The sequence below is a fragment of the Rhinolophus hipposideros genome (assembly GCF_964194185.1).
Source record: "Rhinolophus hipposideros genome assembly, chromosome: 10".
NCBI lineage: Eukaryota > Metazoa > Chordata > Mammalia > Chiroptera > Rhinolophidae > Rhinolophus > Rhinolophus hipposideros.
In genome coordinates, this window is record NC_138056.1 from 56,430,909 (window position 1) to 56,455,755 (window position 24,847).

A 24,847-nucleotide genomic window follows, 5' to 3' on the forward strand; every position below is an offset into this window, starting at 1 on the left:
AATTTGCAGCCTTTAGGAGTTCTGCTCTAGGGAAGTGCCAGGAAGGGGAGAAAGACAAGTTGGGAGGGAAAAAAGGAAAGGAGGCTCCATCGAGGTCCTTATAGGGATTCTTTCAACGAGTTAGAAAGAAAAAAACCAAAAAACTGAAATTGAAGTATGCTCAATGCAATCCAGTCTCCCAGCTCTGCCCTTTCTCAATTTATACAGGTCAGCACACAGAAAAGAGTATGGGTGAACATTTGCTTGCAAAGATAAAAGGGTCCTTAAAAAAGGAAGGCGTTCAGCTGACCACAGAATAAAACCACTGCTTCCTAGAGTTAGGCTAGACCTTAAGCACAATTTCATGCACCCTCTTGCTGAAGGAAATCCTTTCACAATTCCACAGCCAGGTCATCATCCAGACAGGGAACTCCTGTGTTTTGGGGGTAGCTCTAACTGTCAGGAGTTCTGATCTTATAATGATCACAAATATACAGTCTCGTTACTTATGCACAGTGGTTCTATTTCTGCCCTCTAAGTGACACCAATATTGTGTTTCTCATACGACAGCCCTTGAGGTGTGAGAAGGTAAATAAATCCCCGTAACCTTTTCTTCTCCAGATTAAACATACCTATTTATATCAGTCATTCAATGATTTCCTAAGAGACTCTAGGGAAGAATTGAACAATGAATTCCAGAAGCGTAATATTTACATATTTTTACATATTATACAATATTTACTGGAATTTTGCAATTAGCCTAACATTTTAATTAATTGGTGGTAACCAGAGCTAGTTTATTTGAAAATAGATTGTTAGAATTCCAGGTTATTTAAAATGTATCAAATTTTAGAATTATATTAAGCATAATAGCCTTACTTTGATATTTTAGAAAGTATAATAAGGTCCCAAAAAGCATCAGGGCCAGCATTATGGCTACATTTTTCATTGTAAAACAGCCATATGGAAGTGCTGTTGAAGCGAACGTCCTGGCTAACAACAAAAAAAAAGCAACAACCTTTTTTCAGCAATAACAGGTTATTTGGTAGTTTCATTTTTTTTTTTTATTTCAATTCTCCTCTATTACATCATTGACTCTAGTTCAATTTTTCTTTAACGTTAATTAACATTTATAAGCTATTACCCAAAGCACAAAATCCCTTAGCATCAGGAAAGAAAACAGCAGAGGAATTTGCAAGCAAGGAGCACAGAAAATCCTCACTCTCATTCAATTGCCCCTTCTTGTCAAAATACTGATTATCAAGAAATTGTTTACAAGTAAGGAAAAAAGGTAGAAAGCATTGGAAGAGTATGACACCACGTAGAAAGGAATACAGTATAAAATATAAAATAGGAGTGTTGATGACCTAACTCACATATTTTCCCTTTTAGTTGACACGGTAAGGCAATCACTAGGTGTTACCATGTTTTATTTACTTCCATTATTTTATCTGGGTCCAGGAATAGAGATGGAGAGAGAACATTTGAACAAAACCTTGATGTACTCCTGGGCTTTTAAAACATGTGGTTTTTATTCTCTCTTTCAATTTTTCAGCCTTGGCTCTTTCCTTAGCCCATTCTCAGCACCGAAATGGACTTGCCAGATACTCAAACAACTGCTAGAACTACTGCCCTGTGTCAGGAATTCCAGGTAAGCCTCTAAACCACAGAAAAATCCTTTGGCCACCATGGACCACTGTAGTGTTTTAAAAGAGCCTCACTTCATCAGGCAGGCAAACATCCCCCTTAACCACACAGACCAACCACCGCCGCCAGTTCTAAGAGAAATCAAACTGACCTTCAGAGGAGAGATGTGAGACTGCAAGACGTATCCGTGGACATTTTCTATTTGAGATAGGTTCTTTTCTGATACATGCACGAGTTCAGGGCCTCTTACTTCATGGGTTAGTCGAGGTAAGGAATGATCATGTGGGGCGTCCTCATCTTGGTATCGATACTTCTAGGAGAAAAGACAAGAAAGAAAAAACAAGTATTAGTGGTTGCGAAGGGTACAGTTCTGAACCTCATTTGTAACTTCATTTACAGGAGCCAGTGTGTACCTATTGTTGACCTTACCCAATAGGCTTTTCTGCAGACTCTTTTGGTGGTCACCATAAACCAGGTCAAGTGCAAGCAAACCAACCATCAATATCGACCAACGCTGATGACTTATTTTTGCCTGACAAAGTACTATCTCTGCTTATAAGTGACAGAAGGGTGACAACGAATGATCCCTTTTCCTCTTTCCTTTATCATCTTCCTTCTACATGTCTGTAACAGTAACAGCAGCCTCTGACAAAGGCCATCCTTTGTGACTTCCAAACAGACCCAAGGAAGCGGGCAGAGAAAGAAAAGGATCAGCACGAGGAAGCGGAAGGAGTACAGCCCTGGTCCTGGGATCAGTCTCTATCTAGCCTTGGCCTGGGCTTCCTATCTTTCTGTCTTGCATTACTTCATTTATACTTGTATCAGTACTTTTCCTTTCCTTCCAATTGTTTCAAGGCTATTGGACCTAGGAAAGAAAACAGAACATTAATGTTGAAAAAATTCCCTGGGGCCAAAAGACCTAAGAAAGAGGCTGACGACTTCTGAATTACATCGAGTTTTTTAAAGAAAACTTACAAACAGAACTCACAGACAGACTTGGGCAGCAGCAAGATAATAGCTTTCCTCACCCAAAAAGCATGGGGCTTGTTATATAGAACCAAGTGGCCCCCCGAGTGGCACCAGGCTCACACAGGTGCCTTGTAACCATGTGGCTTGTGCTTAAGGGCTGTTTAATCCAAACCAGTAAATAACTTAACGGGACCACTTGTATATGCAAGAATACTCTTTTCAGCAGACACAGGCCCACCCCTCCTGGGTTTAACTTGTAGTCAGCTTGCTTCTTAAGATGGCTGCAAGATGGTGTCAATCACATTAAGTGCCACTGATCACTTCACCTAACAATTCTATGAACCATTCACAACTCAGCTAGTAAAATGTTAGTTAGCCTTGCTTTGCCTTTGTTCCCTGTGAATGGTACAGGGGTATGAGTGATAGGAGTCCAAACATCGTCATAACACCACCTCAAGCTTAACCATGATGTTTAACATCATCCCTATATTCCATTATTGTTATCACCAGCAGTTATTTTTTTTCACGTCAGATTACTAACATATCTTCTTACAAAATCATGCCTGTTTCTTTCATTTTTAGGGTGAAAAATATAATTTTTTCAACATCTGACTCATAATCTGACAGTAACAAGAAGAACTACCCAGCGGTGGCAATTCAATCTGTTGTCTACTCTTTTTCATAAGTTGATTATCATTACTTGTATTTTTCAGAGAGGATTTCTCTGCTATGGTTGCCAGTTGCTAAGCTTAATATTAATTTCAAAACAAAAATTACAGTTAACGACATCTTGACTACAATTTGCAAAGGACTCTAATTTATTTTGTCCATTGTAATCTTTCTTATCCATGATGTTCCATTTTACTTAGGAGAAAACTAACACTCAGAGAGGTTAAGAAACTAGTCCAGGATCACCTAACTAGTGGGCATAAGAGGTGGGACACTGTCCAGGTAACTTAAATCTGAATCCTTTCTATTATCATCAACCCCTCCTCAACTCTCTTGAGAAGATGAAACTCAAGTTTGATAACTCAGTCAACAGCTTGGTAGAAAACATTTCATTGAGAACATACCACAAAATGACGTTAGAACATTTCTGTGAACTGCAAAATAACATACTTCTGTTTTCTTAACCTTATGAATAATTTGGAAAGGTAAGCTGCCTAAGAAACATGGCTCGAGTTTAACATTCATTCTTGATCAGTTATGTGTCCATTGGGAGTGGAATAATGTAATACATATGCCCATTTTAGTGTTTCTGGCTTTCAGCCCATCTGCCCTCCACATCTCTCCCCCTCTTCAATTCTATCTCAGGAAGGCACTACCATCTATGCAGTCACCCAAGCCAGAAAAGTAGGAGTCAGTCAGACTCCATCCTTTCTTTCACATCCCCCTACCATCTGCCAATTTAATAAATGACTGAGTCTGCCTAATTTATATCCTAAATAATTCTGGAGTCTATTCCATCCTCATCCCCCGCCACCACCACTAACCTGCCCACTAATCTACCCACATTCAGATTCTCTTCAGCTCTCAGCCGGGCCACGCAACATCCTCTGGACTGGCAAGACTGCCGCTAAGGTTACCCCTCTCCCCTCCATCCTCTCCACTGCACCTGGAGGCTTTTTGAATCACACCCTGACAAAGTCCTGTCTTTAAACTTGTTAGTGGCTCCCATTGCTCACAGGCAGAGCTCAAGCTTCCTTACCCTGCCATAAGCCAACCCCCAACACCATTACAGGAGCTGAGCCCCCATTACTTCTGAACTCTTTTCTCTCACCATTCTCATCACAGGACTGTGTTATAAATACAAACAAGTCATTACTTCAATTTTTTAAAGCTTTAAAAAAAATTGTGGTAATATACACATATAAAATTTACCATCTTAACCATTTTAAGTGTACAGTTCAGTAATATTAAGTATATTCACATTGGTATGTAACCAATCTCCAGAAGATTTGCATCTTGCAAAACTGAAACTATATACCCATTAAACAAACACTCCCCATTTTCCCCTCCCACAGCCCCTGGCAACCACCAGTCTACTACCTACGAATTTGACTACTTATATCAGCGGAATCATAAGTATTTATCTTTTTATTACTGGCTTATTTCACTTAGCATAATGTCCTTGTGCTTCATCCATGTTGTAACAGTGTTAGAATTTTCTTCTTTTTAAAGGCTGAATGATATTCACTTGTATGTATATACAGCAGTACCTCAGTTTTCCAACGTAATCTGTTCTGGAAGACCATTTGAGTTCTGAAATGTTCAAAAACCGAGGTGCAGTTTCTCCATAGAAAGTAATGCAAAATGGATGAATCCGTTCCAGACCTTTAAAATTAACCCCTAAAACTGCAGATTTAGCATGAATTTTACTATCTAATGACACCATAGATACATAAAATGTACGGCATTCGTTAACCCGAAATGTTCGTCAATGGAGACATCCGAAAACTGAGGTACCACTGTACAACATTTTGTTTATTCATTCATTTGTAGATGGGCAGTTTGGTTGCTTTTAGTTCTTGGCTATTGTGAAAAATGCTTCTGTGAGCATGGCTGTACAAATATCCTTTTGGAGCTCTGCTTTAAATTCTTTTGGGTACATACCCAGGAGTAGAATTGCTGGATCAGATGGTATTTTCAGTTTTTTGAGGAACCTTTTAAGCTTTTTAAAATTTAACTTATGTGTGAGTAAAGCCATATTCATGCCACTCATAGAAGTCTGAACATAAAGATCCAAAGACACCAACCTACAATTTTGCAGTTAAAATGATTACTGAGGCTCTACAAGGATTCCTATAATACAATTCAGCTGGTTTGGAGAAAGATCTCATCCATAAAAATATACACCTCACTCACTTGTTTGGATAAATAACTATCAGAACACAGATAATAAACTTAGTTGAACTTATGTAGTGTCACAACTTATTTTAAATTAATTATTTTCATAAATTTAAGACCCATTTCAAAGACCGATAAGTCCTAAAACAAGACTGTAAAACCCATCAATTAATATTTTATTAGTAAAAATTGTTGATTTTAATATTCATTGATCTTTTAATCCTCAACTTTCACATCCATTTTCTGGGAAGCTTTTGTGAACTGCAAGTTTGTAATTTTGTGTTCCCACAACTCCCTCAATCCCCCAATCACAAATTTTAGTATGCGGTATGGTTGTGTATTTTAGGTTTGGTGTTATACTGAACTATAAGATTTGTGAGGACTAGGGCCATGCAAGGCCTTGTTTATCCTCATATCTCCAGTCCTTAGCCAAACGCCTAGCACATATGCTCAATAAGTACTTTTTGAATAAAGTTATAAATGACAACTGAACAAGTGAATGAAATGGGTATCAGTTGCTTAAGCTACAAAGGTATTTTGACGCTAAGTACAACCTGTTTCATTGTAAAACATTAGGAACTCAGGTTCAAGAAAAAATCAACCACATCATTTGCTTGACACAATCTTAAAAAGCACCAGATCCTTAAATATTGTATCTCTCTCCTCATCATTCCTTTCAGTAATATATGCTTAGACTAGAAACTGAATAAGAACTGTTTCTTGTCCTCAAAACAACCATAAGTTATTAAGTGAGTCATACATACGTGCAGCCAAGTCACAATGTACAATGATAATGACTATAAGTACAAACTGAGTTCTGTGGGAGCAAAAATGGGTCATCACTAACTCTATCTAAGGCTTCCCAGGCTAAACCAGAATCTAGGATGATAATAAAAAGGTAAGAGATATTCTAAGCAAAGGCAACAATATGTGTAGAGGAGATAAGTGATAAGAGCGGATGGTGTTTTAAGGGAACAGTGAGATCTCGAAATGGATTGTAGCGGATATTATTGTTCCCTTACCCGAATCTATGGAAATCCCTTTCACACACCCTAGGCCCACATCTGCTAACTTCTCAGGAAGCTTGCCCTTGGGGGAGTAAAGCCTCCTCACCTCAATGTGATTGGGAGTGACATTGGTACTCCCAACTCCCACACCTCAGAGTGAAACATACCCTGTCATGCAAATTACACTCAGAGCACTCAGTCTAACCTGAAGCTAGACTCTACCTAAACCTGCATTCTTACGGAACTCCTTGGTGCTCACCTTCCTGCCTTAAGGATTTCTGTTGGGAACTGCCCTCCATAAATCATGCTCACACTAATATCCATGCTTCAGGTGAACCTAATGTAAGTTCTGGATGGAGCCTGGAATGTGAGGTAGAGCATGGCAGGAGACAAGGCTGACAGGCAGACAGCTATCTATTGTAGATGACAGGGCCCCATTTAAGAAACTGAAACAATACTCTACCTGATGCCAACCAGGTAGACCCCTCCTTCTTTTTTTTGTTTTTCCTTCTAGTTTTCTACTAGTGGTGACTAAGCAAGCGATGACAAGAACTGGTGAGAAGTACCATATTTAACTCAAATGTAAGCCTCCAAACAAATCACCCTGATATGGCATAGTTGACTCCCCGCCTGGATTCAACTTTGGCTGGAGCAAAAATGATTTTCTGATTTGTAATACTAACCTAATAGTAATATTAACATTAATGCTAATATTAACAGAAATATTAATCCTCACACTAATGCCAATATCAAAACCAATAATAATAGTAGTGACACTTAATGTGCCAGGAACTATGCAAAATGCTTTATAATGCATCATCATACCCGAAAGATAGGTGTTATTATTCTCCTTGTCTGAGGCTTGGCTAGGTAGATGCCCAACTATCTTATCTGCTGAGTGTCAAACCAGGATTCAAACACATGTTAGTCCGACTCTACAGCTAAAACACTTAAATGTTCTTCCAAACTAGTTAGGACTCAAAGATCTTAAGAGACCAACTTTATCTTCAGGAAATACAATTCTTAGGAAATTCTGAACAGTCATCTAACAAGGGAGATTAAACGACTCCACAGAGGTCACATCCTGACTTCAGAATCAGCTCATTAGAGCTGGGCAATTCTGAGTCATCTCTCATTCCAGGGCTTGTCTAGTAGGTACTGATGCCATTCTTGGCACATTTCAGGACGGTATTGCCTGTAAAAGGAGGGCCATTTGAGGAACATCTCTGTTTTGAAATCTGCGCCTACCTCTTTCCTCTCCTCAACTCAGTCCACTGCCGGGTACTCTAGAACAAAAGAACTTTTATAAACAGATTATATTTTCTCTCCCAGCTCTAATAGGACTGAGACAGAAGAAGTGCTCAAGACAGGGAAGATTAATACACAATTCATGTCCCCCTGTCTTGGCTCATTTTATTCCTCGCTGCTGGAGTTTTATCCCCTTCCTCCTTCTGAAGTTTAACCCTTCCATTCCAGACTCCTTCATCAGGCAAACTATTCTAGGTCCTTAATTATAGGGTGTCATCTCCTCTGGGAAGCATTTGCTGACTGTTAAGGTTGAAAGGACGTCCATCCTTTACACTCCCATAGTATTCTGCACAGATTTCTGTCATGGAGTAACAACTCTATCCTGCAATGACCTGTCTGTGTGCCTATCTCTCCTACAAATGCCTCACGAGCAGAGATGGAATCCTCTACATCTCTGAATCTCCACTGCCCCATGGATGACTGACAAGTAGTAAAAGATCAAGACATGTGACCACTGAAGTCAGCTGAAATAATCTGAGCCATAATATGGCATACCTGATCAAAAAGCCCTCCCCGCTAAATCTGCATGCAATCATTGTCATACTCTTCTTTTACCCGACAACCCCCTGTGGATGGACAAAAGCTGGGAAGTCTGACCAGATTCTGCTCACACATTCTGTGGGTGCCTGTGTGAGTCAGAACCATGCTGAGTTACCCACGATTCCAAGGCAGGAGGCTCCATGCGTCTGATCCCTCAGTGGAGGGAGGATCTCCTGCACAGTTTAGAAGATGGTGTTGCTCTGGCACCACTAGCTTGTGTATGATAGCTGAGGGAGAAGTCACAAACTTTCAAGGCCTAACAAATAAAATCTGGGTCTATCTCTGTTTATGCATAAAAAATGCTCTGCTTCCCCCTTGCAGCAGAAGTTGGCACTGGTCTAATGAGAGAGAGAGAGAGAGAGAGAGAGAGAGAGAGAGAGAGAGAGAGAGAGAGAGAGAGATCAAACTCAGGGAGAGCCAGAACATGTCTGTGTGCTCTTGAAAAGTAAGTAATATTAGAATACCAACAGTTAATGAACACTTTCCATGAACCCTTCTCTAAAAATGTTACAGAAGTTATCTCATTGAAGACCTAAAGAAACGTTATGAAGCTGGTACACAATTAAAGAATGTTTATGATTTCTTACACAAAGCCTAACATTTTGGAACTGCTCAAAACCTTAGTCCCCTGCGTCTGTTAATTCTATTGACAAAATGGCATTCTCTAAGCACAGTCTTATCTCCCCCTCTGTGACTTAAATTCTTTGAGGGCAGGAACTCTTATGATTTACTTTGTCTCCCGCACAGAGGTTAGGCCACAATACAGACCAAGTACTGTGTGTCCAAGAGGCCCGGCTGACTGAATGCTGCTGCTGGAAGGAAGCCTCTTAGTTTTAGAAATGTGCTTAGGCAGAAGCACATCTTTTAGGGGAAGAATGAAGTCTGTAAGAAAGTTAAATAAATAATAGGCTTGCAAAGAATAATGCTTCCTAAGGAAGAAGCGACTGCAGATCAGAAAACAGAGGGAAGAATGCAGTCTAGAAAAATGAACCACATGAAAATGAAGGGTTTTTCTTTCCTCCCCAGACTATAAGGTTAACTTCCATAGTAGGGTAATCACACCCAGGCCCTCCCAGGGACCATCTTATTTTGAAGAATATATGTTGTTTAAACACTTTGACATTTATTTTTAGGAATTTTATTTACTGGAGGCTTGTGCAGTATGTAGCCAGCCAGCTCTCTTTCCAGCTCCTTCCTTTTTCCATGATATGTTAGCCTATCTGCTGTGATCTCTGCCACATCTTGGTTACTATTCCGATTGCATCCTCTCTCCAACTCACTGTCTTCCTCTCTGAATGGAAAATACAGGTAAAAGAAAAAAAGAAAAGAGAAGGTTAAGAATGGCTGATGCCACTCATCAGATCAGTATTATATTTGTTTCTTTGATTTGAAATAAATTCTCTGAATGATATTTTGGCTGGAGCAAGGTTCTCTTTCCCCTGTCATCCTTTCTGGCCACTACCCTAATCCATTATTCTAGAACAGTCACTGGTATGTTGCAAATCTGGCTGGCAGGAGTGTTAGATAGGAGGAAAATGGGAAGACAAAGGACGAGACATGCCACACATCATTTTCACCTTTACTTCTTCCTCAAGGAGACCTCCTGGCTTCTCAGATCAGTGGGTTCTCCTCCCCCTACCACACCACTCCCTGTCTCACGGGAATTCAGGGCATCATGGCCTTATTTTTCATAAAGCTCATCCCATTTTTATTTTACATTTATTTCTGGGATTACTCTCTTAACGTTTGCCTCTCCCATTGAACTGAACCCGCCACAGGGTCAGGCAAGCTGCCAGCGTGGCTCACTGCTGCCCTCTGGTGCCTGCTATATAGCAGGTACTCCGTCAGTGTTCACGGAATGAATGTCATCGGTAGCCAAATCTGTCCTCAAAACCCATTACTGGAAGAGCTAATAAAAGTAGGTGGAAGCTCACTGATCACTGATGGCACACAGATCTCCCCAAGTGAAGTTACCCTTCTAAAACAAGATTCACAATCAGCAATAGAGCTGGCCCAGAGGGCATCTGAAAGAATATTTTGAGGATTGGAGCAGGATGTAAGTAACAGGACTGATTTGATAGATAAATAGCCCTCCCAGGTACTCCCTTTGAATTTTTTTCAAACAAAACTCACAAATGAAAAGAAACACTTTCCTGCTTTTTGCTACAAAGAACAGGACAAATCAGGATGTTAATTAAATTACAAATCAGCTGTGTTCTTGCAGCTGACAGAGCTTTGTGTGCTACCAAGCAACTCAGATATTTTAAACCCTCTGTAATTACCTACAATGGAGGAGCTGCCAAGAACGACGATTTCATGAATATTTAATGGATCTTAAGATCCTTTTTAAAGAACTGGTGATTTAAATAATCATGAAGGGACTTACTCTAGCTCAGTGCTGCCCTCCACCTGTTAACTGAAAATGCTGGAAATGTAGCATGGTAGAAAATGCACTTTCTCTTCTAAAACTTGAGCTACGCCCAAGACCTAGGGGAGGCCAGGATCACACAGAAGAGGTAATTGTATCATTAGACATTCTGTAAGCTCTCTCAACAAGTCAGAATGGGTCCACAGACCTACAATCTGGGAAAATCATGGGTCTGCAATTCTAAAACGAATTTGTCTAAGATGCCACACATTCAGAGTGCTATTTACAATTTAGAAAGCACTTTCAGAATCATGGTCTCAAGTGATTTTCTCAAGAGTTGTAAAAAGAGTATTGTCACTCTGATTTCCAAATGAAAAACAAAACAAAACAAAACAGGATAATAGTCTCCAAAGTGTTAAACAAATGGCAAAGCTGGGTTTCATACCAGTATATCCAGCTGATTCCAAGAAATAGCCCAATGCAGTGGAATGTGCATAAATACTGGTATTAGACATGGGTTCAAACCTTGCTTATGCCACTTACTAGGTGGAAGATATTTGTCAAGTTGCTAGATATGTCTGAGCATCAGTTGAGTGGAGCTAAAAGCTGGGAACTACAGGATGTACCTCATAGAAATATAAGCATTGAATGAGACTCTGTATTTCTGGCACACAGTAGCTGCTTGACCAATGTTAACTAAGACTCTCCTTTCTGGAACTGTCAAGTACTTTGCAGTTTGCACGTCTGTCATCAAAAAAATGAACTCTTCAGACTGTTAATGCTGTCAGCAGAATGGAAACTAATGGGAATGGTCATTTGTAGCTTCTAATTATGTCTATAATCTTTCTCCTCCTTGGGCCATCATACTAGAATAACTTTCTAAAACCTCAGCTGTAGAGCAGCGGCTAAGAGGGGAGCTTCTGAAGAGACTGTTGGAATCCATTTGCAGTTCTGTCACGTACTACATAACCTAGGACAACTCCTCAAACTCTGTGAGACTTGATATCCTCATCTGTAAAACAGGACTTGTGTTTACCTCAAAGAATTTTTGAGAAGGCCAAGTGACATAATACATAGAAAGCACTTAACAGAGTGTCTGTGACCTGGCAAGTGGTCACCAAATATCAGCTATGAGATCTTATTGCAACATTAGATTTTTGTACTTGATTATAAAAGAGTTTGGAAATTAAAATAAACAAAAAAACAAGTACCAAAAAAACAACCAATCAAACAAACAAACAAATTAAAAAAACACCTAACTGAAGGATAGAAAAATGCAGCTTTATTTTTTTTTACTTTAGTGTCTTCAAAGCATACAGTTACAATTTTTCTCTCTGTAATACATAGACTCCATATTCCAATCTCATAGCTCTCCTGATCCCACAAAGGACTTTTCAGCCTTCCTTTATGCCATCCATCTTCAATGTTTGAAAACCTTCCCAGTACTCTCAACCAATTTCCGCTCAACTCAGCCTGCTTTGCCCTTTCCATCTCCTAATACTCTTCTCTTCTCCCAACTTTTCACTTAACAAGAATTTATTCCAGCTATAAAATAAACAAGTCATGAGGATGTAATGTACAGCATAGTAACCACAGTTAATAATACTGTTATAAAAACAAACAAAAATTTGTTGAGTACCTACTATGTGCCAGACATTGTAAAGGCTTGAGATACAACAGTGAACAAGATTCATTCCCTCCCTCCGCTTTGTTCCTGATGTCTTCTCTACCGCTAAATAACCTCCCTACCTGTCTTTCACCTGGCTATTGCTCAACCTTAAAATTTAGTTCATCTATGATTTCTTCTCAGATGCTTTCCCTGGACACCCTGGTTTGGCTAAGTGACCTTTGTCTGTGCTCACATGATTGACATCCTGAGAATCCCTCTTTCTTAAAAAGTATGTATGTATCTGCTTTTCTCATGGGAACATAAAGACTTCTTAATTCATTATCATATCACCAGCAGCAAACATTCTGCCTGGGACCCAGGAGGTGCAAAATAAATATTTCTGAACTGAATTACCCCTTGGTGGAGATGTTAAGTTCCTCAGACTCTGGAATTCTCCACACCTCGCACATCCTGGAGTAGCATGTACCCAAGAAACCTGTCTGGATTCTATAGGACATCTGGTTATGGATCAGCACTCTGTAAACTTTTCAGTAATTAAGCGAAAAACTGGTTCATTGTGTGGTACAGGTAACAAAGTGGGCTATTTTGGGGAAATGGTTTAAGTTTTGGGTCTGAGGCAAGTGGGAAGGAGCGTTGGCTGATGGCTTTCTGGAGCAAGGAGTTGAAAGGATGAAAAATTGGGACATGCAATGGAACTGAGAAAGTACCTTCCTTTCCCCTCTTCTGCCAGCACTGAGTTAGAGCAATTACAGAAGCACAACACATAAATGAGACCATCCCAAGTATCTTATCCTAGACTCTCTAAACCCCAAGCCAGCAGCTCGACACACAGACAAGAGTACCAACCTTGATAAACACAATAAAATATACTGAAGTGTATGTAAGGCAGGCAAGAGGTCTGGAAAAATACACACTATGGAGACACTAGTTGTCTCTGGGTGATTATTAATTTCATGTTTTGAGCTGCATGTATTACTTGGAGAATAAAAACAATTAACAAAATAGAATACAGAAGACAGCAAGTGTTTGTTTTGTTGTAATGGAGAAGATTCAGTAAGCCTTCTGTAAGCTGTAAACTTTCTGGTGAGGGGAAATTCCCCAGCCCTCCGAGTTAGCTTTGAGAGCTGGCTGAAGAATGCAAGAGTGATGGCCAGCTAACAAATGAAGGAGGCGGGAGCTGGGAAGGGATTTGCTGGGGAGGTAGAGAACTTGAAGTCAAATTGCTTTGATACCAAGAAATCAAAGCAATATTTGGAAACATACTCGACAATTAGATTGTCCCTTTGAAGCACAACTTCAGATATTATCTGAGTAATTCTCCAGGGATAATTGCTCTGGATTCCAGCAAGGGCAGTGAGATCTCGTGGGCAGTCACTGTCTGACTCAGTACACCAGCTGTGCAACTGCTGCAGCTCTGTGTGTGACAGTCATTCACTGTTCTGTGTGCCTCGTACCCAGAAAAGATGAAGTATTTATTTCAGCTGAATGCTTAGTCAAGTGATGCAAATTCCCTGCACCTCAGTTTCCTGAGTTTCAATTCTGTCCCTACCACTGAGCAGCAATGTGACTTCAGTCAAATACGGAAGCTCTCTGACACTCAGATTCCTTATTTGTAAAATTGGGCTAATAATACTTATAACAGTGTTGCTGTGGGAAATTGAGGAGATAATATGCATAATTGTCTTGGCACAGGGACTGACTCCTGCTAGATGCTTAGGAAATCTAAGCCTTTTCCTATTTCTGTCAGTGTCATGTACTCTTCTTTCCAAGTATTTTCAGAACGGTATACACACACACACACACACACACACACACACACGCGCGCGCGCACATTCTCATCTCAGCCTTACCCCTATTATAAGGAGCGGTCTTCCTCCCTGCTATCACAGTCATTGTAACATCATTATAGATCAGCACAAATCCTCTGAAGGAGGCAGATTGAGTTGCAAAGGCCTTGCCTCCACTGCTCTAAGATACAGTTTCTTTTCCGTATGTGAGGCCATCTTACTGTCTCTACCCAATGCTTCCATTTGGGCCAAGGATCCTGGCCTCTTCTGCCTGTGATGATCATTTCTGTCCAGCAGACAGAGAAAGAATATTCTCAGACAGAGATGCTGAATTTACCACTGTTGCTTACTCAGGCTACTCCGGAGCTTCTGGACCTCAGAATCTGCAGGGAAATTGGCACCTGCCCAATCCTTCCACCCATATTTGATTTCTCAGCTCTAGACCACTTGCCCACCTGAAACTAGAACATCTCCTGGAGTCTTTCTGGCTGGTTTGATGCCTGCTCCTGGTTTTTCCTGGGTAGCCTGTTAGCATATGCTTCCTCTGTGACACTAAAGAAAGTAAAATCCCTTCCTAACAAGAAGCACCATCATCTGTTCATTCGATAAAATATTTATCAAGCGCGTTGTGTCCTAATCACTAAATTTTAAGTGCTATGAATTCAGTAGTTGAAAAAGTAAAAATGTGTTATTTCTTAGAGCTTCTAGTTGCATTAGGTAATGTAACTCTTTGCCTAAATTCTCTTTTTTACTCAGCACACCCAGCAGCAGGCATAAACAGCTATCCTCTCTAAGGGAAGATACCAGGTGGTCTAAGTGGGCAATCACACCAAATCATCTCTGGTGGGGAGTCCGAATGGGCTTGGTCCATCTAGGCTGCCTTTGTCCCAGAGCTCCCCATGATGAGCTGGCCTCAGTGACACTGGAGCATGGGATAGGTGAGGGATGAAGACAGAAGGCGTGGCCTTGGCTCTGGCCTCATCAGCCATGGGTTCCAATACAAAAAAATTATTTGACAGCCAGATATGTCATAAAAATGTTAATATTTTCTCAAATAAAGTTGCTTCATAATCTGTTTGCTTACAGTGGTTTAGTCTTCAAATAAGATATAGTTCATTTGAGAAGGCCTTTTTATATACTTAACTAGGTATTTGAATATGCAATTGAATGCACAATTATAGAATGCTATTTAGTGCTTATTACAACCTTAAGATGTAAGCCCCAAATCCAGAAAACCTAGAGAAGTTTTCTCATTTTCTTGTTCTGGTGCCCTGCTGGGATTAATTTGTCAATTTATTCAATCCTTACCACAAACTTATAAACTAGTTACTACTTTCCCCCTCATTTTACAGATGGTAAATTAAAGAGAGAAATTAAGTTATTCACACAATCAGTGGAGAAGCTAATTCATGCCTATCTTTGTAATTTCTACCTCTACTCCTGCACGATACTGTCTCTCAAGAATTGTTCATTTCTTATTTTCTGACTTACATATTTCTTGTGAATATAGTAGATACTTTGGTACTGTGGTTTAAAAGTCAAGGTCTACCAGCTCCCTTTTATTGTTGCTGGCCCATAGAATACACTTGAGAGAGAATAGAAATAGAAATAACCTACTTAGTGACACTGCTGTTTTCCTGGTCACCCAAATACAAAACTACACAGATAATGATCCTTCAGCATCTTTCCCTCCTCGTGACTTCCAGAGTAGGCTCAACCTAACTCAGCTGGCAGAACACGACACACTAGACACACTAGTTCTTTAACGAAGGTAGTGATGCTATAGCTGTAGCCATCTCAGTAGGCCTCTGGCACGTAAGAGGGACTTAGTACATTTCTCCGGGCGAAGGAGTCAATATTAAGTTAAATTAATTCTACTTCGGCAGGGACTCTTGTTCTTTTCTTCTTTTCATCTCCATTGCCCCCTCAGGCCCTTGTTCCTCTCCCCAGGATATCACATGTGCCTCCTACTTCTCTTTCCAACCACACCTCTTGTTTCTCCCTACTCCAACACATTAGCTTTCCTTCCCTACCTCTCCATATTTTCCCACTCCAACCTCCACATCCTATAGTTCCGCCATTCTGAATTATTGACAATTTAGAATAAGAGTATTATATTACATGTGGGACTTTGCACTTGCTACCTGCTGGGTGTCTTTGCCATTTCTTTATGATCTCAGCTAAGAGGATACCTCCTTCCAGGAGCCTCTTTGATTGATCCACTTCTCTGTCATCTGTGCCCCAAGCCCAGACTGGACTCAGAACTCATAGCAACCTGTGCACACACAGAATGCTTTTATTTTATAAGTTTTTCCTGTTTACTTGTTTAGCTTTATAGCCTATAAGATCATTGAATGCAAGGTTGGGTCTTATTGACTGCTGTGGCACCTGTGTCAGGTATCTAATAGGTGCTGAATAAATGCTTGTTAATTGAATAATACCAACCTAATAACTTGTTTCCTTATCTGCATTCTCTCCACCAATCAATCACCCAACAAATCGCCCTGAGATTAAGTTGGAAGCACAACTTTGGCTGTATCACTCACTCCTTTGAAGCTCTTCAATAGTTCGCTATGGCTCCAGAATAAAACATGGATACTTTGGCATGGTATTCATGCCACTCCCAATCTCTCTCCACAGCCCTATCTCTTATTGTGCTTCTTAGCCCGTTTACAGTCAGGTGCTAATTTCGGTCAAGGATAAACTGCATATAGAAGGTGATTCCATAAGATTATAATGTAGCTACAAAATTCTTATTACCTGGTGACCTTGTAGCTGTGGTGAGACAGTAGCACAATGCATTACAGCCTATTGATAGCAATTTTATCAGCTAGAAATGCTTGGGGGTCATTCACCTGGGACCCAAGAGTTTCCCACAGACATCTCCTCTTTCTAAATCAATGTTACAACTGGACCAACCCTTGTGGTTTTTATTACAATTGCAAAATGCCTTTTAGCAATAACTATTAGGAAACCTGCAAGAAAAAGAATAAAACGTTTCTGACTTAGGGGCTCTGGAGTAGACAAGGTGTGCCTGGGGTACACAGGAAGGTCAAGGATAGGGAGAGAGAGAGAAAGAGAGAGTCAAGTATGGGCCTGAGGTTCTGCTGCTATTGGGGTGGAGGATGGGGGGCCTAACGTTTCATGGGCTCACATGTTATTGGTGAATTTAAAACATAAGAATGGGGATTTCAAGCCTGGGAAGGAAAAAAAAAACACAAAAAACAACAACAAGTAGCCCAAGTGGTCAGTTCCTGAAATCAACCAAGATCTCTTAAACAACAGATACTCCGTGGGTAGGTGGCCTTGTGCTTGATGTACTGGCTGGCAATGTGTTTATTTGAGTTAATCATCTCTGAAGTGGATTCCTCAGCATCCAAAGCTTAAGTCAACCACTTGCCTCATGGTTGAAGAAAAGCCAAGGGCAAGGGCTCACACTATAATTACTCAGGTGTTTGTAGTGCTGCTAGTGTAACAAACCTATTGAGCTGCCAGTCCTACAAAAAACAAAGCACATTTTGGTAGGTACAGATGGTACAGTAGCAGGCTGTACCATCTAGGTTTGTGTAAGTACACCCTAAGGTTAGCATTTCTCAGAACGTATCCCCATCGATAAGTGGCACATGACTGTTCAGACATTCCATTCAAACTCGCCAAGCGACCTTTTCTTTTCTTTTTTTTTCTGAAGTCTCCCTCATCTTTCCCACTTTCCTGTCTTCTGCTCTTCCTTCTGTCTTGCAGTATATGCTCCCTGAAGCACAGGTGGGGTATACCTTGCTCTTTTTTCTTCTTTTGTTGAGGTTCTGTTCAAATGTCACCTTTTCCAGTCTCCTCTGATCTTTCCCAAAGATCGCTCCTTGATCTCTCCTTGTCTTGAGTTGATCTCTCCTTGTCTTCACTCTGTTCTGCTTTTACAATGACATTGCTCGTCATTGAGCTGGCAGTTCGTTTTTTCCATCCGTCCTTTCATGAAGCCCTCACAATGAGTTACTGGGGCACTGTAACAGGCCCTGATGATGTTTAGAGACAAAACAATCCCAGCCCTCAGTGATATCCCTTTGCAGTAGCTCAGATTAACCAATCAATCTCAGATGTCATTGATAAGCTGTGTCTTGATTTCAGAGTTGCTAAATATTAAAAAGTGCATCTTAAAATTTGAGGAAATACCACGTTAAATTATATTATACACAGGTTCCCATGGAGGTACACTTAACCTAACTTTGGGGGGTAAAAGGACAGTTTCCTGAAGAACAAGTGTCGCGCAGGGTGTCAAGCGGGGCCTCTGCTCCCGCTCCCCACATAAGAACGCAGGACATGGTGAGGCCAAAAAGGAACACCCCCGGAGCCATAGGTAGGGGAGTCATACCACTATATTCTTGCTGGCGGCTGGGTTGGAGACACAGGAAGCAGGAGCCACACGATCTGCAATCCACAATTTGCCACCTGCTAGCTCAGTCACCATATTCTTGCTAGCCCCCATTCCTTTTTTTTTTTTTTTTTTTGCTAGCGTAGCCACAGCCGTTATATTAGTGGCCAATGGCTTATGGGTTACAGCTGACGGCCAACTAGCCACAGCTGATGGCCATCTAATCACAGTTGATGGCCATTTACTATCTGAGCCAGCACCTTTCTATGTAAGGCTGAGAGCCTGGAAACTGCTTTTTGGGGCTTTGTCCCCACAACAAGACACCTCTGATTTCTCTTACAGAACGAAAAGAGATTAAGACTCTGTGATGGTTAGTTTTATGTGTCAACTTGGCTAAACTATAGTCCCTCGTATTTAATCTAGGTGTTTGCTGTGAAGGAATTTGTGACTTTAACACCTACAATAAGTTGACTTTAAGGAAAGCTTACCCTCAATAACATGAGTGGGCCTAGTTCAATCAGTTGAAAGTCCTTAAGAGCACAACTGGGGTTTTTGAGAAGAAATCTCATGGACTGCTACTTCAGCTCCTGCCTGAGAGTGTCCAGCCTGCTCAGGGACTGCCCTAGGGGTTGGATTTAGGACTTGCCACCCCCTGCCCCCACAATCATGTTAGCCAATTCCTTAAAGTACTTTTTAAAAAAAATTAGAATAAAATAAAATCTTTATTTTATGCTGGATCTTTTTCTCTGGTAGGATCTTGACTGATATAGTATCCCTTAAAAATGTGTATTTTTTGACAGTTTTGGAACTTTACATAAGCAATTTCATACAGTGGCCCTTTTTCTGCAATATTGTGAAATTCATTCATGTTGATGCATGCAGTAATCTAGTTCATTACTTTTCAATTTTGTACAGTATATGTTTTTGTATGATATACTGTAATGTATCCTTTTTTTTTTTTTTTCCCCAAAGAACATTTGAGCTATTTCTATTGTTTTCCTTTCTGGAATAACAAAACTATAACAATGCTGCCGTAACATTCTTATAGATGTTCCTTAGCACATATGTAAGCATCTTATTAGGGCATATGCCCAGGAGTGGAATTTGTGGATCATCTTCAACTTTACTGGATAACTAAATTATTCAATAATGTTCATATCTATCCACAGAAATACAGCAATTTACACTTTACCAGCAATATATGAGAGCTATGATTGTTCCGCATTCTCGATAAAAACCTGACATTATCAAGGAGACCACTCCTAACCTGGATAGGTATCAGATCTATTTGGAAAACTGAGTCAACAACGCTTAAGGATACATTATATGTGCGAAGTGAAAGAGAGTGTGAAGTCAAGAATCATTCTAAGATTTTTGGCTTTTGTAACAATTAATATTTGCTCTAAGTGTCTTCAGCCCCCCCACCCGCTTCTTTAGTTCAAATACTTGAGATAAAATAAACTTGAAGAAATACTATTTCTCAGATTTAAACATCCCCTATGTGCAAGATTTTCCTTAAGCCACAAGGTGGCAACCTAGTCATCCCCAAAATGAAAACTCAATGCTGAGGTGTAAGCGAATGTGACTGACTACAGGTATTCTTGGAAAGTTTATAAAGCAAGAATTTATTCCTCAGTAGATTCTTTATGGATATAGTACAAATGTTTCTTATATATCATAACATACTCATATTTTCTAATTTCTCTTTTCTATAAAGGAGTAAACAAAAGACTTTTTCTTTGCTTTTCTCCTCTCTTCCTTCCTTCCTTCCTTCCTCCCTCCCTCCCTCCCTCTCTCTCTCTCTCTCACCCATAAAACTCTGAACCTGTCACTGCTCTGCTAGTATGTTATTTGGCTTCCTTTAATTATAGCATACATTCTAGATTCCTTTGCTTGATATACAAGACCTTCTACAAACTGTCTTGAATGTGTAGTTCTAGCTTCATTTCCTCTTACTTCCTCCCCACTCCAATTATACACATCTACACCCACTCCCTCTCTCTGCACATTCCAGCTCTCAGGGCCTGTGTTCCACGCTGTTGACACTTCCATGATGTGGTAATTGACTTTGAATACTCTCCCATCTCTTTTCCACCTATTCAACTGAAACTCAAATTTGTCTCGGTTGCAATACCACCCTTCTGAAGATGTCAGGGTCTCCTCCAGCAATTATCCATGACTCCTCTAAGCCCCCTAAAACATTTTCTATATCACCATTAGAGCTGTCATGTTTTATTATGACATTTTTACATTTTTGTCTCTCCCTCCACTGAATGTTTGTTACTAACCAACAGAGTCATCATAGATTTTTTCTTTGACTCTGTCCCAATGCCTTGTACTATGCCTGGCCAGCTGGTAGGTCTCAATGAAGGTTGAGTAGTTTGCTGAATGAATGAATGAATGAATGAACATTGTATGAAGGTTAATGTTTAATGTTAAGTGATCTATGTTTTTCATCTGTATGTACAGTACTTAACACCGCGATTATATTGCTAATATTACTGTTATTGTTATTCTGAGGAAAATTATTTAAAAGTAAATAAATATCGAGTTGTCAACAAGAGTTGGGAGATACTGCTTCTGCCATGAGGAGCTAAGCCAAGGAGAGCTCGGGAGATGGAATAGCTCAGGAAACAATTAGAAACCCAACCAATGTGTGCATATGTAAATCAGTGTAATATACTAATATAATAAAGTAGCTCACTTAATGAATGTGATTAAATAAATCATTGAGTTTAGCTGTTGGCATGAGAAGTTTCCATAATTCAGTTGACAGGTCAAATATTTTTCTCAGCAAATATATTATTGATTTTCCACAAAGGTCATAATTTAACAAACACACAATATTGATGGTTTTTTTTAGGCTCTCAGTCCTGAGCTATGAGGATCTCAGCGGAATTGTAACTCCTTCTAATTAAAAGCTTCAACATGCAAATATGTGCCATAAGGCACGCAGCACCATATGCTGCATTGTAATCTGAGCTTGCTAACTTCACCTCTTTAGTCCTGTGAATATAACTCTTTTCCTGCTCAGTGACTTTTCGCATTTTATCTTCTTGGATTTGGACCTCGAAGAGTTTTTTCTGTTCAATTATTCTAGAATTTTTATTGCATTTTCACTTAAAATTATGTAAATGGTTATGGAGTGCCTACTGGGTGCAAGGAAATGGGCTATGCCAGAACATATTGCTTGCGACATGCTTCTTCTATTGATTTTTTAGCTATTATTTTGATAAAGGCTTACTCTGTAGCAGATATTCTTCTAGAGGGGAGAATTTAAGTCTCAAAAGATTTATACTGGTGTACTGGAGGGTCTTGTGTACTTGTGGGAATACACCGGAAGTAAGTTCATGCGAAATGTTACAGAATCCTTCCAGATACTTTCAGAGAAGACAGACTGTACATAGTCCAGGCCCCAGATTTGGGGACTTGATCTTTTTCTTTAAGTCAAATCTAGGAGGAAAGCCACATGATATTGATTTTAGCCAACATTCTCAAATGGAACAAGTGAAGTCAGCATATAAATTGCCGTTGACTACTATTGACTAGCCACAGTGTGCTAGGCACTATTAATTCAGCTGCAACTCATTAATTCAAGTGACTAACTAGGTCCCCCATTAGGAGGGCTCACATTTTACAAATGACCAAGCAAGAGTAAAACAGCCAGCTGAAAGGAAACAGAACTGGCAGGCACTTTCATCATCTGCTGTTAATTGGAAGAAGTAGAACTTAATTTTATTCAGAAGAATGCTTCACTGTGGCTTTGGAAAGTAATGAGTCTCAGGAGATATGAATGGGCTCCTCTCATAAACTTTACATGAGATGTGGCAGACAGGTTGAAGGAGAAGAGAGGGTCCTCTTATAAAATTGTAAGGGCCATGGGAGATAAAACAAAATGAAATCTACATTTTTGTGTCGAAAGTGCCAGAAAAATCACAAAATTGTTTTCTCTGGCCATCATGGACTATTCCCTTGGAGGCTAATTTATGGATCAGAGTATGAAAGAGTGAGAAGAAAATGAGTGATGTGCTGAACTTGAGTTCCAGACAGAGTATCCTAAGAGGTCTGGGTGTTTGCCTTTGCTGTGAATGAAAATCAATAAATCGATATTCTGCAGTTAGAGTACTCAAACTTTTTCATAACTTGACGTTGCATTTTCTTAATGATAGACCATTCCTTACAAGTGTCCTCTGACCATTATTTTATTAATTACTTATAGCATATATTCATTCTTTCAACAATTATTAGGCATCTCTAATGTGTTAGGCACTCTGCTAGATACTAAGAATACAATAATCTACAAAATAATTTTATTCCCTGCCCTCATGGAGTTTACAGTCTGGTTGGGAAGGCAGATGTTAAATGCATACATCACTACTTAATTATAGCCATAATATAAGCTATGAAGAAAGCGCACACTGGACATTTGGAGTATGCACCAGTAGGTAGCAATGCATATAGGTGTGGATGATAATATAAATGATAGCTAACTTTAACTGATTATCTATTCTATGTATTCTATTCTAGGCACTGTGCTAAATACTTTGCATTATTTCTTATTTTTACATCTGCTATGTGAGTAAGAATCAAATAACCTCCTATCGCTGATAAGACTCTTGCCCCATAGATTTCATGATGCCAGATACTACCAAACATCTCAACAGGCTGATTATTGACTGAGAGCTGCCATCTTCTATCTCTCATTTAAGACTCAGTTTTAAACGTTAGCATGTCTGTGAAGCCTCCCATCCAGGAAGCCAATGTTCTCTCTTGTGTGCTTCCCAATGCTCTTTAAATTCTAATATGTTGAAATGTAATTGATCTATTTATATGTCCGACTCCCCCACTGGACTGTCATCTTCCTGAGGAAGGAGACTAAGTTTTAACTGGGTTTTATTTATTTTTATGTCCCCTGCCTCTTGCTAGCTCAGAACTTGACAATTATAGGCACTAAATAAATATATAGTGAATCATTGTTGAGTGAAATAAAATTTGTTCTTATAGTCTATAGAAAGAATGTAACACAGTGGAGAACACAGCATTTCATTTTAATTGCTGAGAAAATATTTGAAAGGCAAATTGTTAATTGATAAGTATCTAGAACAGACCGTGTACCTGGTACACAATACATATTAATTTGAAGATTTAAAATGGACATTTGTTTCTACTTCCTCAGTGCTGATGAAAACTGCAAATGTCAAATAAAAGAGCAACCAGGTTTCAACCAAACAGAATCCATTTAGGTAATTTAGCCTTGTACTTGTTTTGCAGTCTTGACTTGTACTAATATTAATAGGACAAAATGTGCCTTGAAAAGTTATACTTTTGTAATATCAATCAATGTCTAATAAAATCAGTGACCCTGAAGCTGGAAGGAGCTCTCAGACACGCTTTGGTTCAGTTCCCTGTTACAGGAGGACCTGCTCAGGCCTCATGACCCTCACAGACTGAATAACGACTACCACCTTGGTCTTCTAACTCCTAATCTGATGACAGCTCTTCCTATAACTGCCTGTGTCTCTACCAAATACTAGACTCTAAAATACTATTTAATGTAACAGAAAAAAGAAGGAAAAAAAAATCATTGTTACCTATTGCTTTGCATTTGGACAAGTCACTCGTTTCAGAGGGAGTGTCCAACTCAATTCAAATTTCCAACGCCTACATGAAGCCTTCTGGGTTTGCCTCAGCTGAAAATGCTCTCTCCCTCTACATTTTATCACTCAATGCTTATAATAGTTAGCTTGAAAATTATACCATGGTATTTTGGAATCACACACATTATTTAGTTAAATAGGAATATAAGAGATGTATGTGTTCTGTCTTATAATTGCATTAATTGTAACAGTAATCTTGTCTTTTATTTCTTCATATGCCTCCAAGCAACTGACATAGTTGATATACTTTATACATATTATGATAAGGATGCATAATTTAAAAAACCCTTTAACATTTATTTCTTAGAAGAAAAAATAGAGGGTTTTTTTGTTTGTTTGTTTTGTTTTGTTTTGTTTTATCACAATTCAATTCCATTAAGTAAGTTTATCTTAGGTAAAATTTCTATACAAATCCATTCACTATCAGGCCACATTCCTTGTGCCTAGCACACAGACTAGAATATAACAGTCTCTAAATAAATATATGTTGAGTGAGGAGAATCCACTGACACCTGTGGAGTTTTCAGCCACTTTTGACAGTGGGTCATCTCAAAACATGATGGTGAGTAAATGAATGAGTGAATGAATCACATCCATCACATGTTCATATTTGCAGGGAACTCTATGCATAATACTATTGTCATTTCTTTTTTATCATGTTTAACATAAATGTTGATTAGAGAAAAAAAAAGCCTGACCTTTTCTGAGGCCTTCTAACATAATTAGTGAGAAGTAAAGACTG

General features: G+C 39.5%; 1 protein-coding gene across 6 annotated transcripts in view; it reads right to left on the reverse strand.

Moving 5' to 3' along the window:
• The window catches only part of DLG2 (discs large MAGUK scaffold protein 2), a 1,856,054-nt gene that overhangs the window by 919,138 nt on the left and 912,069 nt on the right, over nucleotides 1-24,847 (reverse strand). For 5 of the 6 annotated variants that reach the window (XM_081064693.1, XM_081064694.1, XM_081064709.1 and 2 more), the window contains one exon: nucleotides 1,778-1,939. In XM_081064693.1, coding sequence (XP_080920819.1) covers nucleotides 1,778-1,939 — 162 coding nt within the window. The remainder of the gene's footprint in view (nucleotides 1-1,777; nucleotides 1,940-24,847) is intronic. The other variant, XM_081064706.1, reaches the window with a different exon arrangement.